General features: G+C 43.8%; 4 protein-coding genes across 8 annotated transcripts in view; 2 read left to right on the forward strand and 2 right to left on the reverse strand.

Annotated features, from left to right (window-relative positions):
* Nucleotides 1–1,097: 1,097 nt before the first annotated feature.
* OLAH (oleoyl-ACP hydrolase) lies at nucleotides 1,098–8,001 on the forward strand. The gene is made up of 5 exons (XM_019738274.2): nucleotides 1,098–1,181; nucleotides 1,566–1,718; nucleotides 1,995–2,158; nucleotides 6,974–7,059; nucleotides 7,405–8,001. The coding sequence occupies exons 2-5, from the start codon at nucleotides 1,683–1,685 to the stop codon at nucleotides 7,545–7,547; spliced, it is 429 nt and encodes a 142-aa protein (XP_019593833.2). The 5' UTR covers nucleotides 1,098–1,181; nucleotides 1,566–1,682; the 3' UTR covers nucleotides 7,548–8,001.
* Nucleotides 8,002–8,050: 49 nt separating this feature from the next.
* ACBD7 (acyl-CoA binding domain containing 7) lies at nucleotides 8,051–17,302 on the reverse strand. Its single transcript, XM_019738300.2, has 4 exons — nucleotides 17,187–17,302; nucleotides 10,269–10,386; nucleotides 10,093–10,155; nucleotides 8,051–10,010 (listed from the first exon to the last, which is right to left on the reverse strand). Exons 1-4 carry the CDS (start codon nucleotides 17,196–17,198, stop codon nucleotides 9,937–9,939), a joined length of 267 nt encoding a protein of 88 aa, XP_019593859.2. The 5' UTR covers nucleotides 17,199–17,302; the 3' UTR covers nucleotides 8,051–9,936.
* Nucleotides 17,303–25,543: 8,241 nt separating this feature from the next.
* The window catches only part of NMT2 (N-myristoyltransferase 2), a 53,599-nt gene continuing 51,512 nt past the window's right edge, over nucleotides 25,544–27,630 (reverse strand). For all 5 annotated transcript variants that reach the window (XM_074324790.1, XM_074324794.1, XM_074324791.1 and 2 more), the window contains one exon: nucleotides 25,544–26,209. The gene's annotated coding sequence lies outside the window, so the exon portion shown is untranslated. The remainder of the gene's footprint in view (nucleotides 26,210–27,630) is intronic.
* RPP38 (ribonuclease P/MRP subunit p38) lies at nucleotides 25,844–26,777 on the forward strand. The gene has a single exon (XM_074324796.1). It carries the CDS (start codon nucleotides 25,844–25,846, stop codon nucleotides 26,684–26,686), a length of 843 nt encoding a protein of 280 aa, XP_074180897.1. The 3' UTR covers nucleotides 26,687–26,777.

The following is a 27,630-nucleotide window of genomic DNA, read 5'->3' on the forward strand; positions in this document are numbered from 1 at the left end:
CCAAAGTAAACATTTTTGTAGAAAGTTTAGTGTACATCTCATAAGTTTCTTACGATGAATTTCCAGAATTTAGGTTAAATGACATGCACGTTGTTACAGCTCTCGATATATATTTCCAAATTGCCTGCAAATTACACCCCATCAGCAGTGAACATGGGGCTGAGATCCTCTTTTGTCCCCTAAGATAGTTACAAAGAAATCTCTAGCAGAATTGTCTACAAAGTATGTCTGTTTAATGTCTACAGCAGTTCACAAACTTTTTGGTCCCAGCACTACATTAATACTTTTAAAAAGCATTGAGGACCTTGAAGAGCTTTTGTTTATGTGTGATATGTCACCATTTACCCTATTAGAAATTAAAACTAAGAAATTCTAAAGATATTTAACTTACCTTAAAATAACATTAACCAACCCATTAAATGTTGATATAAATAATATATATTTATGTAAAAGATTATATTTCTCCTCCCCCACACCCCCCAAAAAGTAGTGAGAAGAGTGGCATTGTTTTATACTTTTGCAAATCTGCTTAATATCTGGCTTCCTAGAAGACAACTAGATTTTCATTTCTGCTTCTGCACCTAAACTATCCCAATATCTCATGTCATGTAGCCACTGGAAAACTCAGCTATGCACTCATGAGAGGATGAGAGTAAAAAAGGCAAGTAATATTGTAGGATTATCGGGAAAATAGCTTTACCTCAGAGCCCGCCTGGAAAGGTCTGAGGAATTTCTGGGAGAACGCAGACTATGCCTGTTTTGAGGACTGCTGATATACGCTATAAAAGACATAGTGATTATATATCTGAAAGGAGAAAAAGAAATTTAAATGGATTTCAAGACATTGTGGAGACAAGTACTAAATCTTGGACTGAATTATCTAGGATGTCTTAAAACACTTTTTATCCTGATAGAAAAGGGTACCTTTTATTAATACACTTATTATTCAACTACCTTATGCTTTTCTTTTCCGATTTCATGCTATTGCGGTGTTTATGATCCTTGTTTGTTCTGACTTGACTTCTAATGGATTATCATGAGTTTGCTGAACAGTTATTATATTTTTCTTTCCCAAATTTAGTATGGGATCCTATACTGCTTTGCTGACTGCACTACAACTGAAAAACAAACATAAGCTAGAACCCATACATTTATTTCTGTCAAGTGCCGTTGTTCCTTGTGTAAGTAATTTCATTTTCCTTAGGGTGGATAGTAGCGAGGAGGGACATGGGGATGGAGGGAATCATGACAGTTATTTTCCTATCTGGTGAATTTGGGTCCAGCCTGGGGAAGATGGCAGGGATACTACTATTGGCTAATGAAAAGCCCCTCAAATCTCTTTCAATATCATCATCTCCCCTTTTCTCTGAAATGCACTTTAACTGTTCCTGGTCAGTGCCTGCCATGTCCCTGGCATCTCCTAGCACATGTATATAGCTTTTACTGTTTGTTTTTTTTTTTTTTATCTTTTGTTTCTTCTTCTCCCCTCCCCCTCCCTCTCCCTTCCTCCTCCTCCCCCTCCCTCTCCCCCTCCTGCCTTCCTCTTTCTTCTTTTTTTCTCCTAGTAGCTAATACTGACCCTAGTGCTTCTTCATTCTGGGTCAGCTGGGAACTTAATCAACTTTCAGCCAAGTAACTGGACCAGAGCCAGGAAAGAATGCTTGAAACCTCCACAGGGGACAATGACGTCAATGTTTCGGAAGCCCCCTCGCTTTAAAGTCAGTGTTCCTGTTGCGCATGCGCCTACCCTTTGCTCTCCCGTCCCCCTCCCGCAGGAAGGCCCTGATTGCCATTTGGGTGGCATTATGACACTGGGGTTACTAGTGTTGAGGAACTTCCTTCTCCCTGCTTTTAAAAAGGAATAGGTCTCCCCTGAAAAGTGTACATAAAGAAGTCCATTTCTGAACCTTGCTTTCATGACTTTTCCCTTAGATAGGGACTTTATGAACAAGTACATTATATGAAATGTCAGACTTTGTTGTCAATGTTTCAAGGAAAAGAACTCTCAAATTACCAAATTACAACAAATGGAAGAAGAACAAATCAAGTCCTTCCTTGTGACTTTCGGAGGTACTCCCAAGGATTTAATTGAGGAGGAATTTCTACAACAAATTCTTCCCAAACTAAAAGCAGATGGACACATTTTTAGAAAGTACAAGTAAGTAACTGAGATAAGTGATTTTTTAAAGAAATAATTATCTATAGAAAAATGTAGATTGGCAGTTCTCTGAGGCTGCTTATACAAGAAGACAGCATTCTAAGAGTTTGATTTCATTTCCTTGGGGGACACCTGTGATATTTTTACTGGCTTAGAATGGAAACTGGGCACAGAAATTGTGTCAATAAAGGATGATAGAGCATATTTTTCATTTAAAATAATAGACATAATATATGTGTGTAGTTCAACACACATGTTTTATCACATAACAAATATTTGTTGAATAAGTTAATGCCAAAGCATTCTCATCTGCTTAGAGGGGTCAACAGAAGCAGATTCCTACTTTTCTAGTTGTGTGGAAGTAAACCAGGGAAAGAAGTAGTTGGCTTTTTTGTGAAATATTTTTCCAGAACTCGTTTAACTCCACGGCACCTGACCACTCCTTTGTCTCATGAAATGGGTCTACTGATGCTTGATTCTTCTGGTAAGACTGAAGTCCTACCATTCTGTAAAGCCGTCCCAATAATCAAAACCTACCAAAGGCTCTTCCTAGTCTAACTGCCCCATAAAGTTGTTGTGGGGCCAGCCTTTGGCCCTTACTCACCATTAAATTCTGACATGCCTTTCTCCTAATTGGCCTGGGCTTTGTCTCCTGCGTGTGCATTCCTTGGGCCTATGTTTCCTTCATTTCGTCCACAAAGTCTAGAATAGGGCATACGGCCACCCCAGGAAGTGCTTGTGACTAGAAGTTTACACAAACAGCTACAGAAGGTGGAGCTGACTTGAAGCACCTCGAGAATAGAGGCAACCCCTCCCTTCACTGCCCACCTCCAACCTGTCACTAAGTCCACCCACCGACTTCTGGATGCCCCGCATCCAGTCACCTCTCGCCATGTCTGTCCCAACCACCTTCACCCAAATGTGCTTCTCCCAGGGGTGAGCTGTTCGCATTGCTGGCTTAGCACAGAGTCAGAATTAAAGAAACACTCGTCTGACATACCACCCCACAGCGGAAAGGTAATCCACATCACCGCGGACATTCAATGACATTTGTATGCAAAAGCTGGTTTTTAATAAGTAAGCCCTGCAATGTGGTGAAACGTGCCACCTGTAGACTCCGCTAACCAGGATCAAAAACTCTGCCAGTGGGCGGCTCACAACCTGGGAGATTCAGAGCAAGTTTCCGTAACAGTTTGTGTCTCACCTGTCAGAGGCAGGGACCAGAGTAACTCCCTCTAGGTGTTGTGGTGAGCGCTAACTGAGGTCAGGCTGGCCACAGAACTAACCACAGCAATTTCTAAAAGCAAAACACAACAAAAAGTTCACTACCCAAAGGCTCTGTGGCTTCATTAACATTTGGCAAGTGGAGCCCCACCTAGGGTGTCTATGTGGCCCACACCAGACCACCAGAGAAATTGAACTAGAGAAGCTCATTACTCACGGGTCCTGGCGGAGGTCCACAGCACGCCTGGGGGCCCCGAGGAGGCCAAGGCAGGCTGCAGGCAGAGGATGAAGGACCTGGAGCCACATCTGGGGGAGTGCTTTGGGGTTCCTGGCCTGAAACCCATTGGTCAATTCAAACCAAAAAAACCCCAGGGTTCTGGTAGACTTCCCAGAGCTTTTACACAAGGGACACAGAAGGGGTGGGCTCTGGGAGGCAGGAAAGGGCTGTTGGGGGAGTCACATCCGGGACCTACCTTTACTTGTGACTCTGCGGCTGTTGATAAGACAGGCAGACACTCACGGGAGGGCTCGCATCAGTTCAAGGACCCCACAGGGGTATCTTAGCTAAACTCTCAACAGCTCTCCGAAGACACCTCCCCAACACCACAATACGTGATAAATCACTCATGAGGATATTGCACCCATTCAATGTGGAAACCCTTAACATTCTCACCCTCTCCCCGTGAATCAGATCACAATCGCCATCCACAACGACTGGCTTCCTCTCTCCAAATTCCAAAAATTCTCCCCAAACCCTGCTCTCCAGACTCCTCTTCCCTGTTCACTCCTGCTCCTTCCACCTTCTCAGTCTGTTCTGTCTTCTCAGCTCTGTAGCTCAGCTGTTTTGAATGTAAATAAAATCAGGCCTCTAGAGCATCTCTCAGTCCTCTCCACTTCCAGGCTTGGGGCCTGGTGGCCAACACGGAAATCTGTGACAGGTGGGAAAGCTGTGGCTGCTTCTTACTCACTCAAGCTGCCCTCATCTCCGGCCTGGGCTTCTCCGTTGCTCTCAGCTCTCTTTCTGGGACCCTGATGACACATAGGTTAGGCTGTTTGCTTTTGTCCTGCAGCTTTTGGATGCCCTGTCTTTTTAAAACTCTTTTTCCCTCTGAGTTTCAGTTTGGATAATCCCTATTGGCCATGTTAAGGTTCACTGATTCTTTCCTCAGTTATGTCCATTTGACTGATGGTCCTTCCAAAGGAATTCCTCATCTGGGTTGCTGTGTATTCCTACAATTTCCCTTTGACTCTTTCTTATAGTTTTCACCTCTCTAATGAACTTCTCCATTTATTCACACATGTTGTCCACCTTTCCCATGAAATCCTTCACATCTCCAACACAGGTTTTTAAAGTCCTTGTCTGATAGTTCAAGCCTCTGGGTCTTAACTGAGCCTGACTCTCTTGGTTGCCTTGCCTCTTCACAATGGAGTCAGTTCTTGCTTTTTCATGTGTCTGATATACTTTTTTTTAAATTGAAAGATGCGTATCATGAAATACATATTTTTTCGCACCTAGATTTGAGCACCTCTCATCTTCTGGCAGGCCATCAATGGGGGGAGTTGAGTTGATCCAGACAGGAGATGAGCTGCCTTTGGGTTTTGTTGTTATCGTTAATTCATGGCAATGACAGCTTCCAAGGCCCCTGGTGTCACTGTGTGCTCCGCGTGATGATTGGGCTGCTGGAGAATTGTCCTCAATGTTTCAGGCTTTCTGTGCCTCTGCCCACTGACAGCAGCGGTTGCTTGTTACCCCACGTGTGGTGTCAGCCTCTGGGGTAAGATGGGGAGCTCTTGGACATCCTAGACACTCTTGAGCTTCCATCCTCAGGCAGGCCCTCTATGTCTGGGCCCTGTGGGTGGGACTCTCTCAGCATGCCTGCCCCTTCTCCTTGTGTCTGTGGTTGGTTGGTCATGGGTGGCAGCTTCTGCCCTCCCCCCCACCTCCATCCCCAGAAGTAGAAGTTTTGGTACCGATGTGGGACCACGACCATTTTCCACTCTTTCCCCAAAGGTAGAGGGTTAATGCTTCCATTGCCTGCAGCCATGGATCTTTGCCTGTGGCGGGCTGATGCCCCTCCTTCAGCAGATTGAGGCTTTGCTCAGTAGGAAAGAAGGGCCTGGGCAGTTGCCAGGGTTTAGCACCTATTGTATGGCCTCAGCCAATTTCCTAGGCCCACTTGCCCCACCCAGGGGGCTCTTTCTGGCCTCCTGCCTTGTTCCCAGTCTTTTTCATGAACCCCCTAATGGAGGCCCATGGAAAAAGGCCTATGAATCAGTGTGGACTGCATCTGAAAACTTCCCCACCCATCACCTACCGCCCTTGGTCTCCAGCACTTTGTTTTAGCTGATTTCTTCTTCCTTGAATGTCCAGCAGACGCCCCATCCCTCCCATGCTTTGCTCACATGAGCCAGTCTACACATCCCACCTCTCCTTGGAGGGCCTGACCCTCCTCGGAATTCGGTTTCTAGTTTACTTTTCAAACTCAACTCTCTCATGAGTTCAAGAAAAGTTATGATCTTGTGGCTTGTCGGGCTTTTTCTCATCGTCAGGCTGGGATGGCAACCCTAGGTTTCTGTATCCTGGGCAGGAGCGGGAATTCTTGCCTGGACTATTGCAAGAGCTACTGAACTGGTCATAGAGTCCTTGCACCCCTCCAGTCCCGTCCCCACATTATACCCAGAGGGAGAAAAGTTAGGTTTGGTCATGACACACTTGCCTTAACTCCATTGGATGGCGTCCTGTCGTTCTAAGGATGACCAAAATCCTTCATGAGGCCTGGACCTGGCCCTTGCCCACCACTTCTACCTTCATTTGTCCCAATCCCTCCACCGCTCTCTGAATGATTCCCACTGGTCTGTGCTCATCCGTCTCCCTCTCCCCCTGCTGCCTCTCTCCCCTTTGCCAGGCTTTGTCCTATTCATTTAGATCTCAGATCCAACTTCTTCTTCCCAGGGAGAACTTGCTTGATGCGACCCCCACCCCAAGCTGTCAGGTGTCTGCAGCTCACCCTGAACTTGGTAGCACTTACACAGCTCTCATCCTCTGGTTCTTTCATTGATACCTGTCTCCCCAGCCAGGGTCTACGCTGCAGGAGGAAAGGGAGCATGCTTATTTACCCACCGGGCCCTCGTGGCAAACACAGTTGCCAGCACCTAGCTCGATAGTTGTTTATTGCTGTTGTGATTACATTGAGAATAGGTGGCCCTCCTCACGTGAACCTGCTTTTGTTCTGTTCATAGCCACCCTCTGATGGACCATGGAGAGCTGGAAACAGAGAGGGGGACGTTTCTGGGGAATGGCAGTTACAGGGACTAGTTGTAACCAGCCTCACCCTGAGTTGCACTGGGGACTCAGGTGCCATCCTGTAGCCATCTGTATTGTTCTAGAAGTCAAATGAGCTTAGAAAAGTGGCCTGGACCACAGATGGGCTCTGACAGGTGGAAGTACCGCTGGTAAAAATGTTTGGATTGCTGGAAACAGCAAAAGAAAGAAGAGAGAACACATCACGCTTCACTCAGGTGACACTATTAACAGAAGATCCTGGGATGTTGATTATGAAAAGCTACTAACTGGCTCTTTTCTGTTTACAGCTTTGATTCATCATCTCACTTGCCCAGTATATCTTGTGACTTAACATGCTTTTGCGGATCTGAAGACTTTGTAAAGGATATGAAAGGTGAAATGATTTTCACAGTTCGGGGTATTTTATTGAGATATTTGTTTGATGATTTTCAGCTAATATCAACTAGTGGTGACTGCAATGAGTAGAAAATTGGCCCACTTTTTATTTAATGCAAATGGAGAGACGTGGGTCGTGTATAAAAGGAGAGATGCAGGATACACAGTATACTGCTGTATACTGATAGGTCTTAGAGAAATTAAAAATACAGGACTTATAGAACCCAAGACCTTGGAAGTAACTCTATCACTGGTGTCAGATCTTGGAAAGGTAATACTGGAAGTAAATCTTTGGTTGTTTTCGGTATCATTTGTGACTAAATCTAATTTTGTTTATTTTTAGGGTGGAAAGAGGTAACCAGTGGAAATTTTGATGTTCACGTTCTTCCAGGAGACCACTTTTATCTCATGGAAACTTCCAATGAAAACTTCATCAAGGACTATATAACCAAGTGTCTGGAACTATCGCTGCTTGCCAGTGTTTAGATATTTTTTCCTTTAGGTCTTAAAATAGTCAAAGTGACAAGCTACCTTCTTAATTTTTCAGAAGTAGCTCATTGGTTTTATTCAGAGGCTGGAATGTTATACACTTGTTATGTAGAAATGTGTTTCTCCATGGGGCGTTTATGTATCTGAGAAGATACAAGCGGATCCGGCATGTTCCATGCACGATGCTTTATCTTTGGATTAGAATATTATTTGCACCTTATCTGTGTGAAGTTTGGCGACAAAATTCCTGCTTGGTAAATGATTCATTTTTTTTTAAAGTGTGGGTATGTTTATGATCATATCATATAAGGGTTTATGGTTTTGTTACGATTTTAAAATCATATAGAGAGTCTTAGTAAATAAGATCAGGGGAAATACATCCAGGAGGTATTTTTTTAGACTTTATCATTCCTTTTTAACAAAGTACAAATAATATAAAATTCATTATGGGGGGAGGGCTTTGAGTTCGCATTCAGGTAATAAACGAGCTAAAAATAGCATCAAGCAAATGATGTTAAATGTTTAATTCAGTATGTGCTGTGCTTTACTCTCGCATGATATGATTTCCAGAATTCCCGTACAGAGGATTGTTACGGAAGTAGTTTGGATTCTTGATTATTGATTTCAACAACTTCCAGTTAATATAGTCCTCAATGGGAGTCCGACGATGGAGCCAAAGCCAGGCTTCTGGGGTGGGCCTCCTCACCTGCCTCCTCACCTGGAGCAGGTGAAGGCCACATGGGGATAGCGCGAAGAGTTCCCAGGCCCACGATTAAAAGGACCAGACCTATCATTGCTGTCTTCTTATTGTTGGTTCCGGATGTTGATGTCATCGTGGAAGGTGTCTATCTTAAGGCAAAACTTCCGAGACGTGAGAAATCAGCAGCACTTCCCCCAATTTTCCAGATTAGAAATCAAGTTAGATTTGTTTTTAATTAAACGTTTTTATTGTGAGATAACAATTACTCCACATACAGTTGTAAAAACTAACACAGAGCTACCCAGTCTGCCCTAATGGTGACACTGGGCGAAATTCAAGAGTGATATCCCAGCCGGGACACTGACCAGGTATAGTCAAGTCACAGAGCACTCCGTGGCCACAGGAGGCCTACTGGTGCCGTTTGAGAGACACCGCACAGCCCTTCTCCCTGGCAATCGCTTTGCTGTCCCTTCCAGGACTATGATTTTGCCATTTCCAGAATGTGACAAATGGGATCATACAGTATGAAATCTTTCTGGGTCTGGCTTTTTTCACTCAGCACAATTCTCTGGAAATTCATCTAGTCGATCTAGATTTTTTTTCTTAAAAGTCACATGAAATCAATCTATCCTTCTGGCAGGACCATACCAAACCTGAACCCCTTATGCAGGCAATAGCGGTACAATGTTTGGGGGGGCTTTTAGCCTATGGAATCTCAAACAGATTTTAGAACTGTTAAAGTGAGACCATCTCCTTTCAGAGAGTCTGTGTGCCGGCAAGAAAGACAGAGTACTGGGCCAATAGGGTATTTCAGATTCTACATTTTCACTCCGATAAAGTTCAATGTAAGAGATAAAGTAGTTGTACCTTTGTCATCACTAGATACTAGTAATACATTTCAGTTTGATTTTTTGATTTGTCTTAAATGTAAGAAATAGTTGATAGTCCCATGGTAGGTTTTTTTCTTTGAAGAGCTATAGACTCATACCTTTATCTTTTTTAAAAAATGTAACTGATTTGTTGTTAGGTTTTATATAGCAGAAGCCTTAAAACAACGGTAGGATAACTACAGTTATCTCACTCAGTTCCTACAACTCTGTGAGACAGACTCCCCCCCTCCCCCACTATACAGATGAGGCATAGCAAAATTAAGTAATTTGCCGCAGGTCACCTGCTAACTAACTCACAGAGTAAGGGCTAGAATCAGGCCCTGGGTCAGTGCGAACCCCAAAGCCACGTGGTACCACAAAGGAACAATCTTGTTATCGGTTCTTTCAAAAGTGTTTTGACTACACTAGTCATACTAACCCGTTGAAGAAAAAACAGACATGCCAAAACAACAAACAATTGTTAATGTTTTTGTGCATATATTACCAGAGCAATATTTTTTAAAAGAATTTTTAAAATCACCTCTATGTTGATTAGTCTTTGATGCATGCGATGATTCCAAAAGCTAAATAAAGATAATTTTTTTAAATGTAAAAAAACAAACACCAAAGAACCCACCTGGTTTGAGCAAGTAGAATTTCATTAAATGTGTCGTTTCATCATACCTCTAATAAAGGATTACAATTCATGTTACCAGCAAAAACATTCACGATACATAGAGTTCACAGTGCATTTCTCCCCCAAATGTGGGATATCATCATGAAGGCTTCAAAGGAAAGTGTTCTCACATGCTGAATTCTAAATTCCATATTTTTCTATCAGTTCTTTTGCTTTAGAAATATAGGCACTCATGGCATCCTCCTTCGATAATCCTAGAAAGATACAAACAGATGATCTCACCAATGGATGTACTGGGAAATTAAGAATGTTTATCGAACTTATTGAAGAATTAACCTTTTTGGAGGTTCCATGCTTCCCACTTAGCCTTGCCTTTTAAGTCTAACATTCCTGGGCACTCTGTCAAAAGAAAGATAGATATATGTTCAGGTCTACTTTTAACTATAACTTTTAACTTATAGAAACATTGTCCAAACAAAGTATATCACTATTTTTAAAATGACAATAAATACCGATATTAACGTCTCCGATTACAGACTGTTTGTAGAGCCCATAGAGTTCTTTCAGTTCTTCGTCCTCTGGCCTTGTTTTCAGCTTCCTCACATCTTCGGCAGCCCTGTCAAAATCAGCCTAAAGCAAAAAAGGGGAAAAGGCACACAGTGCATTCGCTAACTTCAAGTGGCCCGTCTGCTTTGGAGGCATTTACCACCAAGCAGTGGGAATGCACAGAAGGGTGTTTGTGAGGAAGGGAGTGGGGGGGGGGGGCTGCGATATCAAATAGAAATGAACTATTACTGCTCTGGCTCCATCAGAGTTATCATAACTCATTTTAATTCATGGACCTGTGTCGTGGCACTTACCTGATATGTAGACAAGATGTGGAGAATAAACTATAATTATTTCTGAAAATGTTCAATTTATCCATATTTAAAAAGTGAAGACACAAATAAATGAAACGCGATTCTGTGCTCACGGACTGGAAGAATTAGTACTGATGGGGTGTTCATACTACGCCAGGCAACCGAACGAGTCAATGCTCTCCCTATCAAAATCCCAACATCCTTTTCCCACAGAAATAGAAAGAACAACCCTAAAATTTGTATGAAACCACAAAAATGCCAAATGCACAAAGCACTCTTGAGAAAGAAGAACAAAGCCGGAGGTATCACACTTCCTGATTTCAAACTATATTACAGTTACAATAATCAAAACAGTATGGTATTTGCATAAAACAGACACATAGATCAATGGAACGAAAGAGAGAGAGCCCCCAAATAAACACATAAAAGGTCAATTAATACACAGCAAAGGAGCTAAGAATATACAATGGGGGGAAAACAGTCTCTTCAATAGATGGTATTAGGAAACCTGTGCAGATACATGCAAAGCAATGAAACTCGACCCTTACCGTACACCACACACAAAAAGCAACTCAAAATGGATTAAGGACTTGAATGTCAGATCTGAAACTGAAACTCCTAGAAGAAAACACAGGGGGTGACCTCCTTGACATTGGTCTTGGCAATGATTTTTTGGATTTGACACCTAAAGCACAAGCAACAAAAGCCGAGATCAACAAGTAGGACTATATCAAAGTAAAAAACTTATGCACAGCAAAGGAAACCATCAATAAAATGAAAAGGCAACCTACTGAATGAGAGAAGACATTTGCAAATCATGTATCTAATAAGGGGTCAATATAAATATAAAGAATATATATAAAGAACTCATATAACTCAATAGCCAAAAAAAAAGAAATCCGATTAAAAAATGGGCAGAGGATCGGCATAGACATTTTTCCAAAGAAGACATACAGATGGCCATTAGACATATGAAAACATGCTCAGCATCACTTATTAGCAGAGAAATGCGAGTCAAAACCATAATGAGATACCACCTCACACCTGTCAGAATGGCTATCATTCAAATGTTGGCAAGGATTTGGAGAAAAGGGAACCCTTGTGCACTGTTGGTGGGATTGCAAATTGGTGCAGCCACTATGGAAACCAGTATAGAGGTTCCTCAAAAAATTAAAAATAGAACTACCTTGTGACCCAGCAATCTCACTCCTGGGTATTTATCCAAAGAAACAAAATCACTATCTCGAACAGATATCTGCACCCCATGTTCACTGTAGCATTATTTACAGTAGCAAGACATGGAAATAACCAGTCTCCATCGATGGATGAACAAATAAGATATATATAACAGAATATTATTCAGCCATAAAAAAAAAAAAATCCTGTCGTTTGTGACAACATGGATGCACCACGAGGGCCTTATGCTAAGTGAAATAAGCCAGATAGAGAAAGACAAATACTGTATGATCTCACTTAAAAAACAACAACAACAAACTCATAGAAACAGAGAATAGACTGGTGGTTCTGAGAGGCAGGGTGCAGGGGAAATGGGTGAAAATGGTCAACAGATTTTCTAAAAGAAAAAAATTGTATCAGAGAAATTTCCACATGTTGCTCTTATAAGTTAAAAAGCACCTAAATAAAAGTTTCTATTAGATTGTAATGGCGTTACATTCAATGCAGCTTTCTCAACCACCCTCACGGACACTTTCTCCTCTTCCTAAATCCACACTGCCATATGTCTATTGGCCATTTATAGGCAATAGCTTTGCTACCAATTAATATCTTGTCAGGGCATCTATCTCTCAGTGCGTCCCTGCCCACATTCTCCATCAGTATTACTGTACCTATTTAGTGGACTAGCTCGTTTCTGAGGGCAATGTTTCTGATTTCCTTCAGTTGCTTGCATAGATTCCTTTAAACATTGAGACCAAAACTTTTAAGACTTATTTCAAGAAATGTTTACAGAAAAGAGAAGTTGTTCAGCCAACTTTGATCTGACTAGTGAAAAGAAACTGGCTTCCTGGAAACTCTGTATACAAACTGTAATAAACCTTGTCCCCCCTTTCATGCCTTAACCCTGACCTGCCTGACTCCCCAAAACCCTCAGGCTGGCCTGGGCCCCTCAGCCCAGGACTTGGCCGGCAGCTGCCCCCTTGCCATATTCTTCACAAAGCACTCCTAGAAACTTTGTTCCTGTCCCATTTTTAACCTCTTAGTTTTTATACAAAAACTATGATGATCGTTTTCCTTAATAGAATGTTTCCATTCTTTTTTTTTAATGGACTGTATTTTACCTTCTGTTGTTTTAAACCACAGATAAGCAGGAATGGTCAGGTATCAAACAAGAGACGCACAATGAGGCATTCTACCTCTACCCCGTATTTTCTTTCCCCAAAGCCAGACTCCCTTGTGATCCAAGGATCCAAAGGCCCAGCAGAGAAAGCGATAGCCTCACTGTAACATCAGAACCACAGTGATCTCAGCAGAGCTGCTGGATAAAGTTTCCATTCAGCACCTGAGACAGGGCAGTAGCCTGACTAGAACAGTTCTTTTTGTTGGTCTGTTTTCTGCGATGAACAAAGGTCACTTGTAAACCAGAAACCAAGGTCTCCAACCAAAATAACCTTGAAAATGGCCCAGCCTTCTAATGTTTCCCTACAGGGGTCTGAGAAGCATGGGTGCATGTGATGATGGACAAATACCCTGCCTGATGATTTTCAGTTTCTAGGAAACTGTCAAATGCTTCATACATAATGTCATGGTTAAGAACACAGATTCTGGAGCTAGACCGCCTCGATTTGAATCTCATCTTCACCACTTCAGAGCTGTGTGACCTTGAGCAAGTTTCTTAACCTCTCTGTGTCTGTTTCTTCATCCAGAATATGGGCCAATAACACCACCTATCTACAAGGATGTCAGGAGGATTTAAATAAGTTGACACATGTAAAATATTTAAAATAGTATCTGGCACATAGTGAACAGTCAATGAAGTTTACTATTATTTTTATTCTAAGGCTCCTTAAGAAAAAGAAACTAGTTCTAGAAAAAAGTACTTGCAACGAAGACATGAAAAATACTTTATAATTTAACAAGGAATACCATTGTTTTTATACATTCAGTTTCGTGAGTAATATAAGAAAAAATAAAGACTAGAAAAATATACTAAATATACTAAAATATGTAAAAATTACCTTTCATTATTGGTAAGTTTTCTGTTTTTTTAATACTTTCTGTACTCTTCGAATCTTCTATCCTGTGCACATACTGTGTCTATAATAAGCATGAAATAAAAATACTACCTTAGTGGCAGGGCTATTTATTCAAGGAGGTTATCGGATTTCCCCTTCAGGCTTATCAGGGGTCTCCCCTGTTCTGTTTGCTGTAAAGTCACATGCCATTTTCTAGTGACAGCGCCTCAATCCCCCTTGGCAAGCCAAGCCTCAATTAGAATTCTAAGGCTTCTCGAAAACCACGCTAGGTTCCTGCCTTCCACGAAGGAGTTTCTAGAAAACTGTTCTTCATATTTCAGGGGGTATAGAACGATCTGGCAATGACACGCAAGTCCCAGACCCTCTCTATGGAAGAGTTCAGCCCCTGCCACATGCAGATTCAGGGGTCCCTCTCCCTCCTCCCTCCCTAGGTAGAGGAGCCCGTCTCCAGAGCAGGGCCCAGGATCATTCTCTGTCCGGCACGCGCTTCCTGGGCATCTGGACTTGATGTACTGCTCTGCGGTGGGGTGCCCTCCTCTCTCATGCCTTTCCCCATCCAACCATCATCAGCTGTAATGGGAAGAACACCGGCGTCACAGCAAGATGCTGGATTTGAGTTCTCGCTCCGAGACATACGGCTGTGGGAGCAGCTAAGCTCTGAGATTCAGCTTCAGCTGAAAACGAGATCCTATCCACCTCAGCGGGAAGGTACTACGATGAAATACGATTAAGAATGTAAACATTCTGGATTTCACTGCTGATTCCATCCACCCGGAGCCCATCACTTGCGTCGTACTGTCTAACAGACGGTGGAACACTAGTTGCGGTGCCAGGTCTCGGTTCGGCAGCCGGGATGAAGGGCAGCTGGCTCTCAAGGAGCGCGGGGTCTCCTGGGAGACGACCCAGTCAGCAATAATCATGTGATATTAGGGTGCTCTGGGCTCGAAGGGGGGGAGCAGCAGCAGGTGTGGAAGAAAACTTCCCAGAGGAGACGGAGCTCGGCTGAGCAGAGGGTCAGCACTTGTGGGGTGGAGGGGAGCAGGGAAGGGCTCAGGCACCATGGACAGCATTTATTAGGGCTCAGCATACAGGCTGGGCGGGACCGCGTTTGCTCGCTCCCCCACCTATCTTCAGTAGAGGGCGGGCATAAGTGTTCATCTCAGGAGCAAGAGCTGTGCCTTACAGAGTGCTGCCAGGTGGTACGGCCTGTCAGAGCCCCTTGTTGAATACATGGATATGTGAGTGGATGTTGGGGGCTGCAAGTTACCATAGGTGAGAAGCAGCTTTTAAATGTACAGCTGTTTATGTTTAACTGAAGCATTCTGGGCAAAAGGGACACTTAGTAATGTTTTTAAACATTAGGGCTCACTGCTGTGGGTGAGGAATTTCAGCCTCTGCCTAGCTGATCGTCCCGCAGCCATGGCTCAGCATCCTGGTGGAATGCATGTGTGCGTCATTTCCCAGGCAAATGTGGACATTCCTCCAAACACACTGCCTTCAGGCGTCTCCCCAGACCGTTTCCTGTTCGTGTGTTCACAAGGCCCCCTGGCCACACCCATGGTAAAGCAGTGACCCCAGTGTGACTCCCGCGCTCACAGTGAGCACATCCTGACTGCCTGGAGATGGAACCCCTCTGTGAACACCTAGTAGCACTCACCACCTGGCCTCTCTGTAAATTTCCTTTCAAATTTCACCACCTCTGAAGACAGCCTCCCAGGGTGACTCTCACCTAATCTACCTTTGCTTTCTGCAGTCAAAGATCATGGGCATCCCACATGGGCTGCCAACGCCTTCGTGAGCAATCCTTTCCCACTGAGGACCTGAATCAGGAAGATCATACATTCTCACTCAAGGAACTGCACGGTTCTTAGCTCATACAAACGTGTGTGTGGAGGGAAAGGGGTTAGTGGTGTGCCGATCGTAAAATCATGAATGCCCTAGACACAGAAAGACACATCTTCTTGAAGAATCAGTCTGCCTTTTAGCATCATCATCTAAGGAAGCAATAAGTCCAGTTTACATGACTGTCTGCTCATCTAAAAGCTTTGCTGTGGAAGTAAACACATTGAAATTTTAACATAAAATTTGAAGGTTATAGCTGAATTAGGAATCCCATTTGTTTTGCCTAACAAAATGAAACAAAGTGCTAAGCTAAAAAGGAAGAAAGTTTTGACCTTGCAAGATTTGACTATTTTGTGCAAAGTTCAATAGGAATTATGTCATAAATAATGTAAAAATATCTAAATGTTCAAGGACACACTTACCCTTATTGGACACTTAGCACAAACTAGGCACTGTTTTAAGTGCCGTATGTATACCTGCAGCTCACTTAATCTTAATAGTCCCTCTCCTCCATTTTTAAATGAGGAAAATTGAGGCACAGAGGGGTTAACTAAGTAAGTCACAGGCTAGGAATGGGGAAGGTTTGGATTTGAACCCCACGGATGCTGGAGTATGTGCCATACCCTCCATAACAGATTGCCTGAAGAATGGTTCACGAAGTGAGCCGTGCTCATTCCATACAATTTTTATGTAGATATTTAAAAATATATTTTATAATGATGAGAAAATGCTCATAACATAGTGTTATGTGCAGGAACAAAACTGTGTATACATAATAGCACAATCGATGTGTGTATAGAACATATAAGAACGTATGTTCTTATATGAACATGCCTGCACACGCGCACACACATGCGCACATACACACTTCTCACATATACGAGAAAGTACCCATTACGTCTCCAGCGGTTATCACCGGGGTGAAGGAATTCCCCAGGTTTTTATTTACTTTATGTTTGTTCTCTTCCCCCCCCCCCAAATTTCCACCCTGAACACGTATGTTTTCATATATCAGAAAAACGGTATTTTAAAATCGTAGTTTAGCAGATCTCTGACCTTGCCTTAAAAGAGCCCCTGGACGCACCAAGGAGCAAAAGGGCGCGGGTGAGACCACCCCTGCCCTCGCAGCTGTCTCCAAGAAGGAAAGAGCGATGGAGCAGTGCCGCCTCGACCTCCGGGAGCCACCCGGCGTCCTCCCTCCCTGGGCTGGTGCCTACTTTGCATTTAACGAGTCCCCAGAGTTCACAAGAGTTGCCATAGGGAGCCCTGGCCCGCCGTCAAGTGATGGCACCAGTGCGGTGTCCACGGCAATACGGGGGCGCTCGCTAAGGAGTGGGAGTGTGTCCTCAGAGTCACCGCGGACAGCTCCCGGAGGGCTGAGGACGCGGGCGCAGCGGGCCAAAGCGCGGAGTCCGAGACGCGCCTCCACCCCGGGGGCGTCACTCCGGCCCCACGCCCCTTGAGCGCTTCCCTCCGGGGAGCATGCCCTCCTACGTCTGCTCATCCTCTGGCTCACCTGCAGGGACATAGTGGTGACCACCAGCGGATCCGGCACTCCTGAGGCTCGGTTCTCAGGACCTGGGCGTCCCACCGCTCTTTAAAGGGCAGCGCCCCCTGCCCGCCAGCTCCCATTGGCCGCGCTCCCGAGCCAGACAGACTTCTATTGGTTGTCGGCACGGGAGGGCGGGGCTTGGCAGTGAGTGGCACCCGCCCGCCGTAGGCGCCGCTGGGGTCCCCTAAGCCGCGCGGGTGTATTGTCCGCCGCATGCGCTCCTGCAACTGGAAAGGCGAAGGGAAGGGAATTTAAATAAGTTATTCTCTGTTCTTGGCTCGCTCCCTGATTCTTTCTCAAGAGGCTGTTTGCAGGAAATCCAGAGAGGTCTCCCCAGGGCGCGGACCTCACTTGGGATTCCTTTTTTGTATATACCTCTGTTCTCTCAGTAATTTCTAGAAACCTGGACGGTTGACAGCGTTTGTTCAGCCCTCTCCCGTCTCCCCACCTGTCTCTAAGCACAGTTCATCAGGAATGAAAAAGGCCGGTATTTTGCGTCTTTTCTCCTCTTTATAAAGCAAAAACACTGACATTCTGAACACATGCTGCAAACACCCTAACTACGTAGTTTTCAGTTATGATCAAGACCTAGGACTACACACCTATTCAATCTGACCCCATTCTCCAGGGAACAAACCCAAAGTCACTCCAAGTCTGCAGACACAGAGTGGGGTCCTGATTCGCATTTGATTAAAATTTCAAAGTCTTGGCTGCCGTCTGACTGCAGTCTTGGTGGAATGCCTTGCGATTCCTCCTGGAGCAAGGCCTGCCTGTCTTGGGGGAGACTCCCACAAGGTGTTTCTCCTTCACTTTCCTAGTTTCAGCTGAGACGAGGGCTTTTCATGTTGCCCTCTCTTCTCTCCCCCCCAACCCTCCATCCCCTTAGGGCCCAGCTGCCGGCTTCTGTGTTGTCTTTGAAACTGCTTGGCTGAGGTCAATGCAGTGTGACCCACCGCTCATAAACCTACGGTCATCTGACCTCTTTGATAGGGACATTATGCTGATCTTCCTTTTGCTGTCTTGTAAGTATAACAAATGGTCTGAATCCAGTTAGGTTCTTTTTGTCCTTACCGACCTTATGCATGGACAGGTGGCACTGCCACCATGCTGTTGCCTACGGGTTGCCTAACTGCTTGAAAGGCGTCACATGTATACTGCTACTTTGCAGTATTATATAGTCCTACCCAGCAGAGCTTCCAACAGCACAGGCTCAGAGGCCATTCTTTGATTTTGTAGCTCATGATTAAAGTTTATTCTTAGTGATTGATTTAAAATAACTGATTACTACTTGCATAACAATTGTTGTTATATATAAGAACAATCAAACTGTGGTGGTGAATTTTATGTGCCAGCTTGACGGACTGTGGGATGCCCAGATTAAACATTATTTCTGAGTGTTTCTGAATAAAATTAGCAGTTGAATCAGTGGACTCAGTAGAGTAGATCGTCCTCCCCAGTGTGGGTGGGCATCATCCAGTCCATCCAGAGCCTGCATAGAAAAGGCAGAGAAAGGAGAAATCTGACCCCTTTTCTCCCTGCCTCTCTGGTTGAGCAGGGCCATCTCATCTCATCTTCTACCGCCCTTGAACTGAGAATTATATCGCCTACCCTTTCCTCTCAGGCCTTCGGGTTTAGACTGAACCTATACTACCAGCTTTCCTGTGTCTCTAGCTTGTGACAGCAGATTGTGGGATTTCTCAGCCTCCATAATCGCATGAGCCAATTCCTCATAATAAACTGTATATATGATATGTATATATGGATATATATATCTATATAGATATATATATATCCATATATACATATGTATATATGTATATATACGAGGTCCGCCAATTAAGTTCGCGAACTTGTTGCAACGATGTTGCTAAACTTTTTTGATGTCAGAGGGATTATTCATCATGAATTTGTACCAACTGGACAGTTAACCAAATTTATTATTTGGAAGTGCTGAAAAGGCTGAGTGAAAAAGTTAGATGACTTGAACTTTTCGCCAACAATTCATGGCTCTTGCATCATGACAATGCACCAGCTCACACGGCACTGTCTGTGAGGGAGTTTTTAGCCAGTAAATAAATAACTGTATTGGAACACACTCCCTACTCACCTGATCTGGCCTCCAATGACTTCTTTTTTTACCCAAAGATAAAGGAAATATTGAAAGGAAGACATTTTGATGACATTCAGGAGATCAAGGGTAATACGACGACAGCTCTGATGGCCATTCCAGAAAAAGAGTTCCAAAATTGCTTTGAAGTGTGGACTAGGCGCTGGTATCGGTGCATAGCTTCCCAAGGGGAGTACTTCGAAGGTGACCGTGGTGATATTCAGCAGTGAGTATGTAGCACTTTTTCTAGGATGAGTTCATGAACTTAATTGTCAGATCTCATATGTCTACATACTTCCCACTGGTTCAGCTTCTCTGGAGAATTCTGAATTCTAACTAATATACACACAGCAAAGATTAGAATGCCATAGAAAGAAAGAAGAATCTGTCAGTGAATTCTCTTATATTCTTCTATTGTTTTATTCCTTGTTGGGAATAAAACAATAAAGCAAACTTCCTTGTTGGGCCTTTTATTTAGTTCATCAAAGGACTGTGGCTAATGACATATCTTATCACCAAGTATCTTAAACCACTCTTACATCATGGCAAGCATATAAATCTAACAGTAGTCCAATTCTAGAATTAATATGAAAAGAAAGCTTTGTTATTCAAAGACCAAATTGAGTTTTACATGGTAAAATTACTGTTAAGAGCTATCATTAAAAAGTAGAGCTCATCATTCAGTATAGGATCCCAACTATATGGGTTTAAGTGATAACTTGAAGACTATGGTTGAGAAACATGGAAAAATGTTATGTGGAACAGAAATCAGAACACAGAATTTAATCTATATTATTATTTTAACAATGCAAATGCACACATAAATGTGAACAAATTAGGATACTGAAAGGAAATGTGTTTTGAGGTAATTTTCTCTTTATTTTTTTTTAATTTTCCATTTTAACCATTTTTCTTAAATTTTATTGGGGAATATTGGGGTACAGTGTGTTTCTCTAGGGCCCATCAGCTCCAAGTTGTCCTTCAATCTAGTTGTGGAGGGCGCAGCTCACTGGCCCATGTGGGAATCGAAACAGCAACGCTGTTGTTCAGAGCTTGCGCTCTAACCAACTGAGCCATCCGGCTGCCCCTCTATTTTTTGTTGCAATGTTTGTGTGATACAAATGAGAGAGAAGTTATCTTTGAAATGCAGTTATTCATTTTAGCAAAATTTCTGTGAAAGTTATACGACTAGTCTTCAACAAGAACACAAGCACAGCAATCACAGAGGCTACAGTTTATTTTTATTAACTTAGTTCTTAATTCAGGTTGTCACTAGAGTCATCACAGTTCTCATTATCAAGCACTTTCTATGTGTCAGGATTGTGCTAAGCATCTTACATAGATTTATCTCTTCTAATCCTCACAACTGGTATTATCTAATCCTCACAATTGGTACAACTGGTATCACTTCATAGAGAGTTAATTAGGGTCACATGCCTAGTTAGTGACGAAATTAGGGTTTCAATCTAGCTAGCCTGGCTCCAGAGCCATGGAAGGTAATGGCAGGTAATCTTCATGGAGCAAATGTAAACTGAGCAGATGCTGTAACTCTCACTATACAATCTGGAACTATAAATGTGGAACCTTAAGGGGACAAAAACTGATACACATTTCCTTTTCACTATTCTAGCATTTCAATTAGACATGTGTGTCTCCATTTGTCTCACAGCTTAGAAACTAGATCTAAGGCTACTTTAGAACTGTATGTTTACAGTTCATCACAATGAACCAATAGGATTCATTTTATTAAACAAAGCCTGCTGTTACATTCAAACTCATTGTAACTTTTTCTTTTGATCTTTCTAATTGGGATTTAAAAAATCACAGCAGTACTTTCCCCTGTGCAACCTGCAATAACCTTTGACAAAAAGCAACACAGCTTTTTTTGTTGTTGTTTACTTTATAACCAGTTAGGTACATGTAAGTGATGAAAATTGAAAATACAGAAACTAGACCAAACAAAAGGGGGGGGGGACGAGCAGTGAAGAGATTGAGGAAAAAAAAGATGTTGATAAGAGGAAAAGGAAGGGGGGCGCTAAGTTAGATAGGAAAAGAAAAAGAAAGGGGGTAGGGAGGGAAGAGGCTCATTGTGTCATAAGTAACCTACTGTCTTCCAAGTGCTTGCCAAATGTAAATCAACAGATTCTGATGCCTGACCTTGAAAATGTTCTTCAGCTGGTTTACAATTGTCCATGATTTCCCAGCGACTCCATTCATAACCGTTAGTCTCCATTAGTTGGCGTAGCCACAGCAGACATTTGGGGTTTTCTGAACTGCTGTCGCAGAACTCAAAGCAGCCTTTACTCCCTCTCTTTAAAGGGGCTCAAGATTGCCTACATTGTTGACTGTAAGCATGTTGGTTTTTTTTCCCCCTCAAAGCACCCTTCAGCCCCCATTTATTTTGATTTTCACGGTGCTGGGGATTCCCGCAGGGATGCGAAGGAGATGGGGTCACTGGGACGGGGTTTTGCGTCCCTTTAGGCAAGCCAAATACAGAAAAGCGGGAAGGGAGAGAGGGCTAAGACTGCCAGGCGCTGAAAGGTAGAGACAGGGTCAGAAGGGAAAGGGTGACAGTTGAGAAGGCCAGCCTTCAGGAGACTGCAGGCGTTAGACCGGCCCCCAGACCAGGCAGAAGAGCTAGGTAGCGGCAAGTTACCGTAGCAACGTGAGATCTCGCGAGACAGACATTGCGCCTGCGCCCTGCTGCTGTAAGGCCCTGCCCGGAACTTCAACCCCCGCTCCCAAACAGGTTTTCAGAGGTTGCTTCGCTTCTCTCCCGCGCGATGCCGCGAGCCAACCTTCTCTCTTGTGAGTGAGCTGACGCAGAATGGTGAAATGTGAAGTTCCTTGAGCATTTGGAAATCGGGACTGGAGAGGGCGAGGGCTGTGCGCATGCGCGTGGCGGTGCACGTGGAGCCGGCGCCGTAGCGATCGTGAGTGGGAATAGGGCGCCCGGGACGCAGAGGGGCGGAGGGGCCCGCCCTGGTGGGGTCGGGGCTGGGACTCGGCGAGCGCGAAGGCTTGCGGGCACGCGAGGTCTCCAGGGCTTCCCCAGGACTCCCCCTTCCCCGGCCGCCACCGTCCGGATGGGCGTGTTTTCCTGCCTCCAGCCTTGGCTCACGCTCCTATCTCTGCCTGGAGTTGAGCGTCTTTTGGGTACGAGAAATACTAAAGCCCCATCCTGGCCCTTCAGTACTCCACAGCCTGTAAGTGGAGACGGACCACAAAATAGCGACCATCGCGTATGCTAAGTAGTAAAGTACCGAGGCACTAGCTATAGGGGCGACACACAAAGGGAGGAGTTAACTCCGGCCCGGACTGCAGCCTCTGGGAACGGGCTTCCCCCCCCCGCCCCTCCCCGCCGGATCCAGAAACCTGGAAGCATCTGTCACTTATCTGCTTTACTCGCAGATGATCCCAAAGTCGGGTAGATTTTTACCTCTTGATTATGTCAACTAGCATGTGTCTGTCCATCTCCTCTGCGGTGACTCAGGCCACCATCATTTCTTACCTGGATTTCTGCGGGACCCCCTTTGCTGCTTCCATTCTTGGCAAAGGACCCTTCCAGGCCCGCATCCACAAGGATCTTTCTGCAATGTCTTTGTAATCATGCCACTTCTCTGCTTGAAACGTTAGTTGCTTCCCCCTGCGAGGCTTGCAAGGACCTTCATCATCTGGTCCTTACCTACCTTTCCTAATATGTCACCACTCTTTAGCATCTCTACCCCAGCAACACTGAACTTACTTCATGTCCTTTAACGCTATTCCCTGGATACTCTTTCCACTCCTACTTCCTTTGGTAGGCATTCTTTAGAAGTGGGTTAAAAGGTCACTTCCTCCAGGAGGCCCTGCCTGATCTCCCCACTAAGTCAAGCTTCTGTTACATGTTCCCTTAGTGTCCTGTAGTTACCTGACCTGAATGTGCACCCTAATTGTATTATTACCTGCTGATACCATGTTTCCCCGAAAATAAGACTGGGTCTTATGTTAATTTTTGCTCCAAAAGACACCATAGGGCTTATGTTCAGGGGATGTCCTGAAACATCATGCTAGGACTTTTCTGGTTAGGCCTTTTTTTCGGGGGAACACAGTATGTCTTGCTCATAGATTCTAAGCTCAGTGAGGCCATGGCTTTTTTCTAATACTTTATGACTTGGTGCATTGTGGATTATCTAGAAATACTTGTGGGAGTCAGAAAAGTGGTTGTGGGGCTGAGGAAATAATGTGTATACAGATGTGGAGGTGACACAGTGGGTGAAATGTGCATGGTGGGGCACATAAGGAGAAAGGCTGATGGGGACATGGGGACAGAGAAGGGTCTTGTATGTCACCTTAAAGAGTTTGCACTTGATCCTATAGGCAGTAGAGGCCTCCAATAGCTCAAACGGCACTGCCAAGGCTTCCTATTTTTCTCCTCCAAAGCTGTTATTTCTCCTTACCAGCCAGTACTTTGTTTTTGGATTATAGGTCGTAAGATTCTGCTTATCTGAACTTCTTGGCCGTCGTCTCCCCGACTAGATTCTGAAGACAGGAGTTAAATGCCTACCTTGCTTTCCCTCTGAAGCACGGAACTCTAAGTAAGTATTTATCGTGTTTGAATGCTGAGACGTTAACTGACTTGCAGTGTGGCAAGAGCTGTCACATCCTGTTTGTCTGCTCATCTTCCTGACCACCTCCAAGCTGGTGCAGTCTCTGCCAATCACCCTTGGATTTGGATGAGCTACTTCCTGGTTCCCTGAGCGGGAGGGGAGCATGGAGATAATGGAGGTTGGGGAGGGCTGTGCAGTGGGGCTGGTGTGAAGGCTGCAGGCACCGAGTCTCTGGCAGTGGTATTACTGAGATGGACAAGGTCTGACGTCTCACCCCAAGGAGCGCAGTTGGGGTTTTCTGTAAGAAGGTGACTTATGAGCAACACTGGAGACCAGCAGAGGTCAGGGCTGTCCAGCATGGAAGGGTCGCCTGTCCTACACCTGCAGATTGTTCCTAATTACAGTTCCTATCAGATTGACCCAGATAGCTTTTTACAAGTCCAGATGCCTAGGTAGACTTGTAAATGTGGCACAGCCCTATTCCCAGGGATTCCAGTTGAGTAGATCCAGTGTAGGGACCAACCATCTGTATGTTTTAAAGGCCACAGGTTATTTTTGAGGTGCAGCCAGGATTGGAAGAGCATAAAATTTAGATTTGGAGACCAGCTATGACTTTGAGCAAGGTATTTGATGTCTATTTCCTCATCCTCACATTGGGCAATTATACAGGAATTCCGAGACTTAAATAATGGAGAAAGTGCCGTATAAATTCTGACACACTCCACAGACACTTGCTCGTGAACATCGCTAGCCAGCCTGGTAACCAGGAGTTTAACTGGAGAGGACTTAATTACTAATCCTGCAGGGGGCGTTTCACGGAGGGTTGGCCTCCGTGCGATAAAGGACCTGGGTGGAGTAAGGGAACATCTAGAATCTGGTTACCTGAAAATAGGGACAGTTCCAAACTGCAGACTTCTCCAGGGCTGGCTTATTTAACTTCCTTGAGTTTTGCCACGTGGGTCCATATGGTGCTTAGCTGAGCCCAGGAAGAAGATGAGGAAGAAAACTGAGGGAAGAGAAAGGGATATGCAGTTGCCTCTGGAAAGGAGAAACAGGATATGCTCCCTAGACCAATGCTTTGTAACATTTTCCCAGTAAAGGATCCTTCTGGTTATTTTTCCTTAATGGATTTGTATATTTAAATTTCATTATAACATTTCCCCCGTTTTCATCAAATTGCCAGCTGAAGGAGCAGTCAGCTTGGAATAGCCATAGGAAGGGTGACTATCCGCCTGCATATGTATTAAATGTTTTAGGAAGGATATATAAGAAGCTTGGTCCAGGGAGGGATGGAGGGAGAAAGGCTTACAGAAGGGCATACAATGTAAGTATCATTTAAATTTTCAATCGTGCATATATTCCTGTTCTAGTTCTTTAAAAATATCACAACTAGTTAATTATAAATGGCAGAGGCTTCTAAGGCCCTCACAGACTGTGAGCTCCGTACAGGCAGACATGGGGACTTGTTCACTGCTGAACCCCAGTACCTAGAACACTGCCTGCAGTTGGAGGGGCTCGGGAATATCTGTTGGATAGAAGCCTAACTAGAGAGCATATTAGAACATGGTAAGAAATATGTAAAATTAATACCATAGTCATTGAAAAGATAAATAATTATGAACAAGTAGAAACATGGAACATCTTTAATAAACAAAAATAAACAGATTTTCACTGACCGCAGTAATGCAAAACATTCATATATTGCCTGTATGTGAATAAAGACAAAGTCATGAAAAAAACGGGAAAATAAATTACTGAATCTTAAAGGAGAGGTTAAGTGTGTGGTCATATAATTGGTCCTCTGTAATTAGGCATGTGCTAGCCTAGCAAGAATCAGAACTAGTACAATGGGATATTAAGACATGCATTGGTCGTTAACATGAGTTTCCCTTTATCGTTTTGCTTCTCGAAGAAGGGGTTTCAGAATGGCCGCAGCCCCTCAAGCACCAGGGAGAGGATCTGTTCGGAAGACAAGACCTTTAACTGTCAAGACGTCGCTGAACAACCCATACACTCTCTGCTGGAGCGCTCTGGAGAGCGAGGATATGCACTTCATTTTACAGACACTTGAAGACAGATTTAAATCTCTTGGGCTTAAGAAGATTGAAGATAAGAAGAGAAAGAAAAAGCAGCCGTTTTTGAAAAAACAGAGCAGAGACAATTGTAGCACAGATGTTGATGTGCGTGAGGATCTGAAGAAGCAAGCAGAAGACACCCTACAGGTGTCAGGGTGGACTCCTGTGCACGTCCGGGCGCAGCTCGCCATAGGCGTGAATGAAGTCACCAGGGCTCTGGAAAGGAACGAGCTGCTTTTAGTTCTGGTGTGTAAGTCCGTCAGGCCTGCCATCATCACCTCACACCTGATTCCCTTAAGTTTAAGCAGAATGGTTCCTGCTTGTCAGGTTCCTCGTCTCAGTGAGAGAATCGCGCCTGTCATTGGCTTAAAGTGTGTCCTGGCCTTGGGGTTCAGGAAGAACACCCCTGACTTCGTCAGTGAAGTGCAAGCTGTGATCCCTCGAGTCCCCAGTTTAAATGTACCATGGCTTCAAGACAGACTTGAAGACTCCAGGGACAATTCAGAGACCGAATCTTTGGAAAGCCACGGCAGAGAGATTCTGGAAACTTCCTTTGAAGACCTTTCCAAACATAGAAAACGCGTGGAAGGTCAGCAGGCCGTGGTGTTACAACCCCTTAAAATAAAGAAACTGATTCCAAACCCTAATAAAAAAAGGAAACCACCTAAAAATAAAAAAACTACTTTAAAGTAATCTTGTATAAACTTATCATGTCACACAATTGGAAAATGATGCTTTGTAAAAAAGCCTTGGAACTAATAAAATGAGTTAACTTTTACATATATTCTTGGGACATTGGTGAAGTTCCTTTTAAATGGGTAAGACTTTGTACAGCACAGATATGCTGAAGCTTAAAAACGCTTAAGTGCAGAAAATATTTAGAAGTATGCGTATCAAAACAAAAGTTTATTGAAACTAATGTCCATGCTTGTATAAGTTCATTTTTTAAAAGGCTGGTACACTGCTTTGAACATCTGAGCAAGAACATCTGAGTCCTATAGCTCTTCCCATCTTTCTATCCAACTTGGAAAATGTGCCAGTTACACAGTTTTAGTTAGTAGGGTGGATGAAACTGGATGGCAGATATGTCATCAGTGAAAAGAAAGATATTAAATGCCAAGCAATACATTGTCTTCAGGAACAAATACATCATTTTTCCTTCCTGTCTATTTGACTTTGTAGTTAGGTGTACGCGTGGGCTTGGGAGAAAGGCGTGACATTTACAGAAAAAGCCAAATAAGGTCTTTTGACTAGTTCGAATTCACCCCTTTTCATGGTTAACTTACTTCTGTGGCAATTTAACATGTATAAAAAGTATGCTGTAAAAACAGACCCATAGATCAATGGAACAGAATAGAGAGTCCAGAAATAAATCCATGCCTATATGGCCATTTAATCTATGACAATGGAAGCAAGAATGTACGGTGGGGTAAAGACAGTCTATTCAATAAATGGTGCTGGGAAACTTGGACAGACACATGCAAAAAGATGAAGCTGGATCACCTCCTTACACCACGTACAAAAATAAATTCAAAATGGCTTAAAGATTTAAATGTAAGATCTGAAACCATAAAATTCCTAGAAGAAAATATAGGAAGAAACTTCACAGACATTACCCGGAGTAAGATTTTTACTGA

The sequence above is a fragment of the Rhinolophus sinicus genome, linkage group LG02 (assembly GCF_036562045.2).
Source record: "Rhinolophus sinicus isolate RSC01 linkage group LG02, ASM3656204v1, whole genome shotgun sequence".
In the NCBI taxonomy this organism is placed as follows: domain Eukaryota; kingdom Metazoa; phylum Chordata; class Mammalia; order Chiroptera; family Rhinolophidae; genus Rhinolophus; species Rhinolophus sinicus.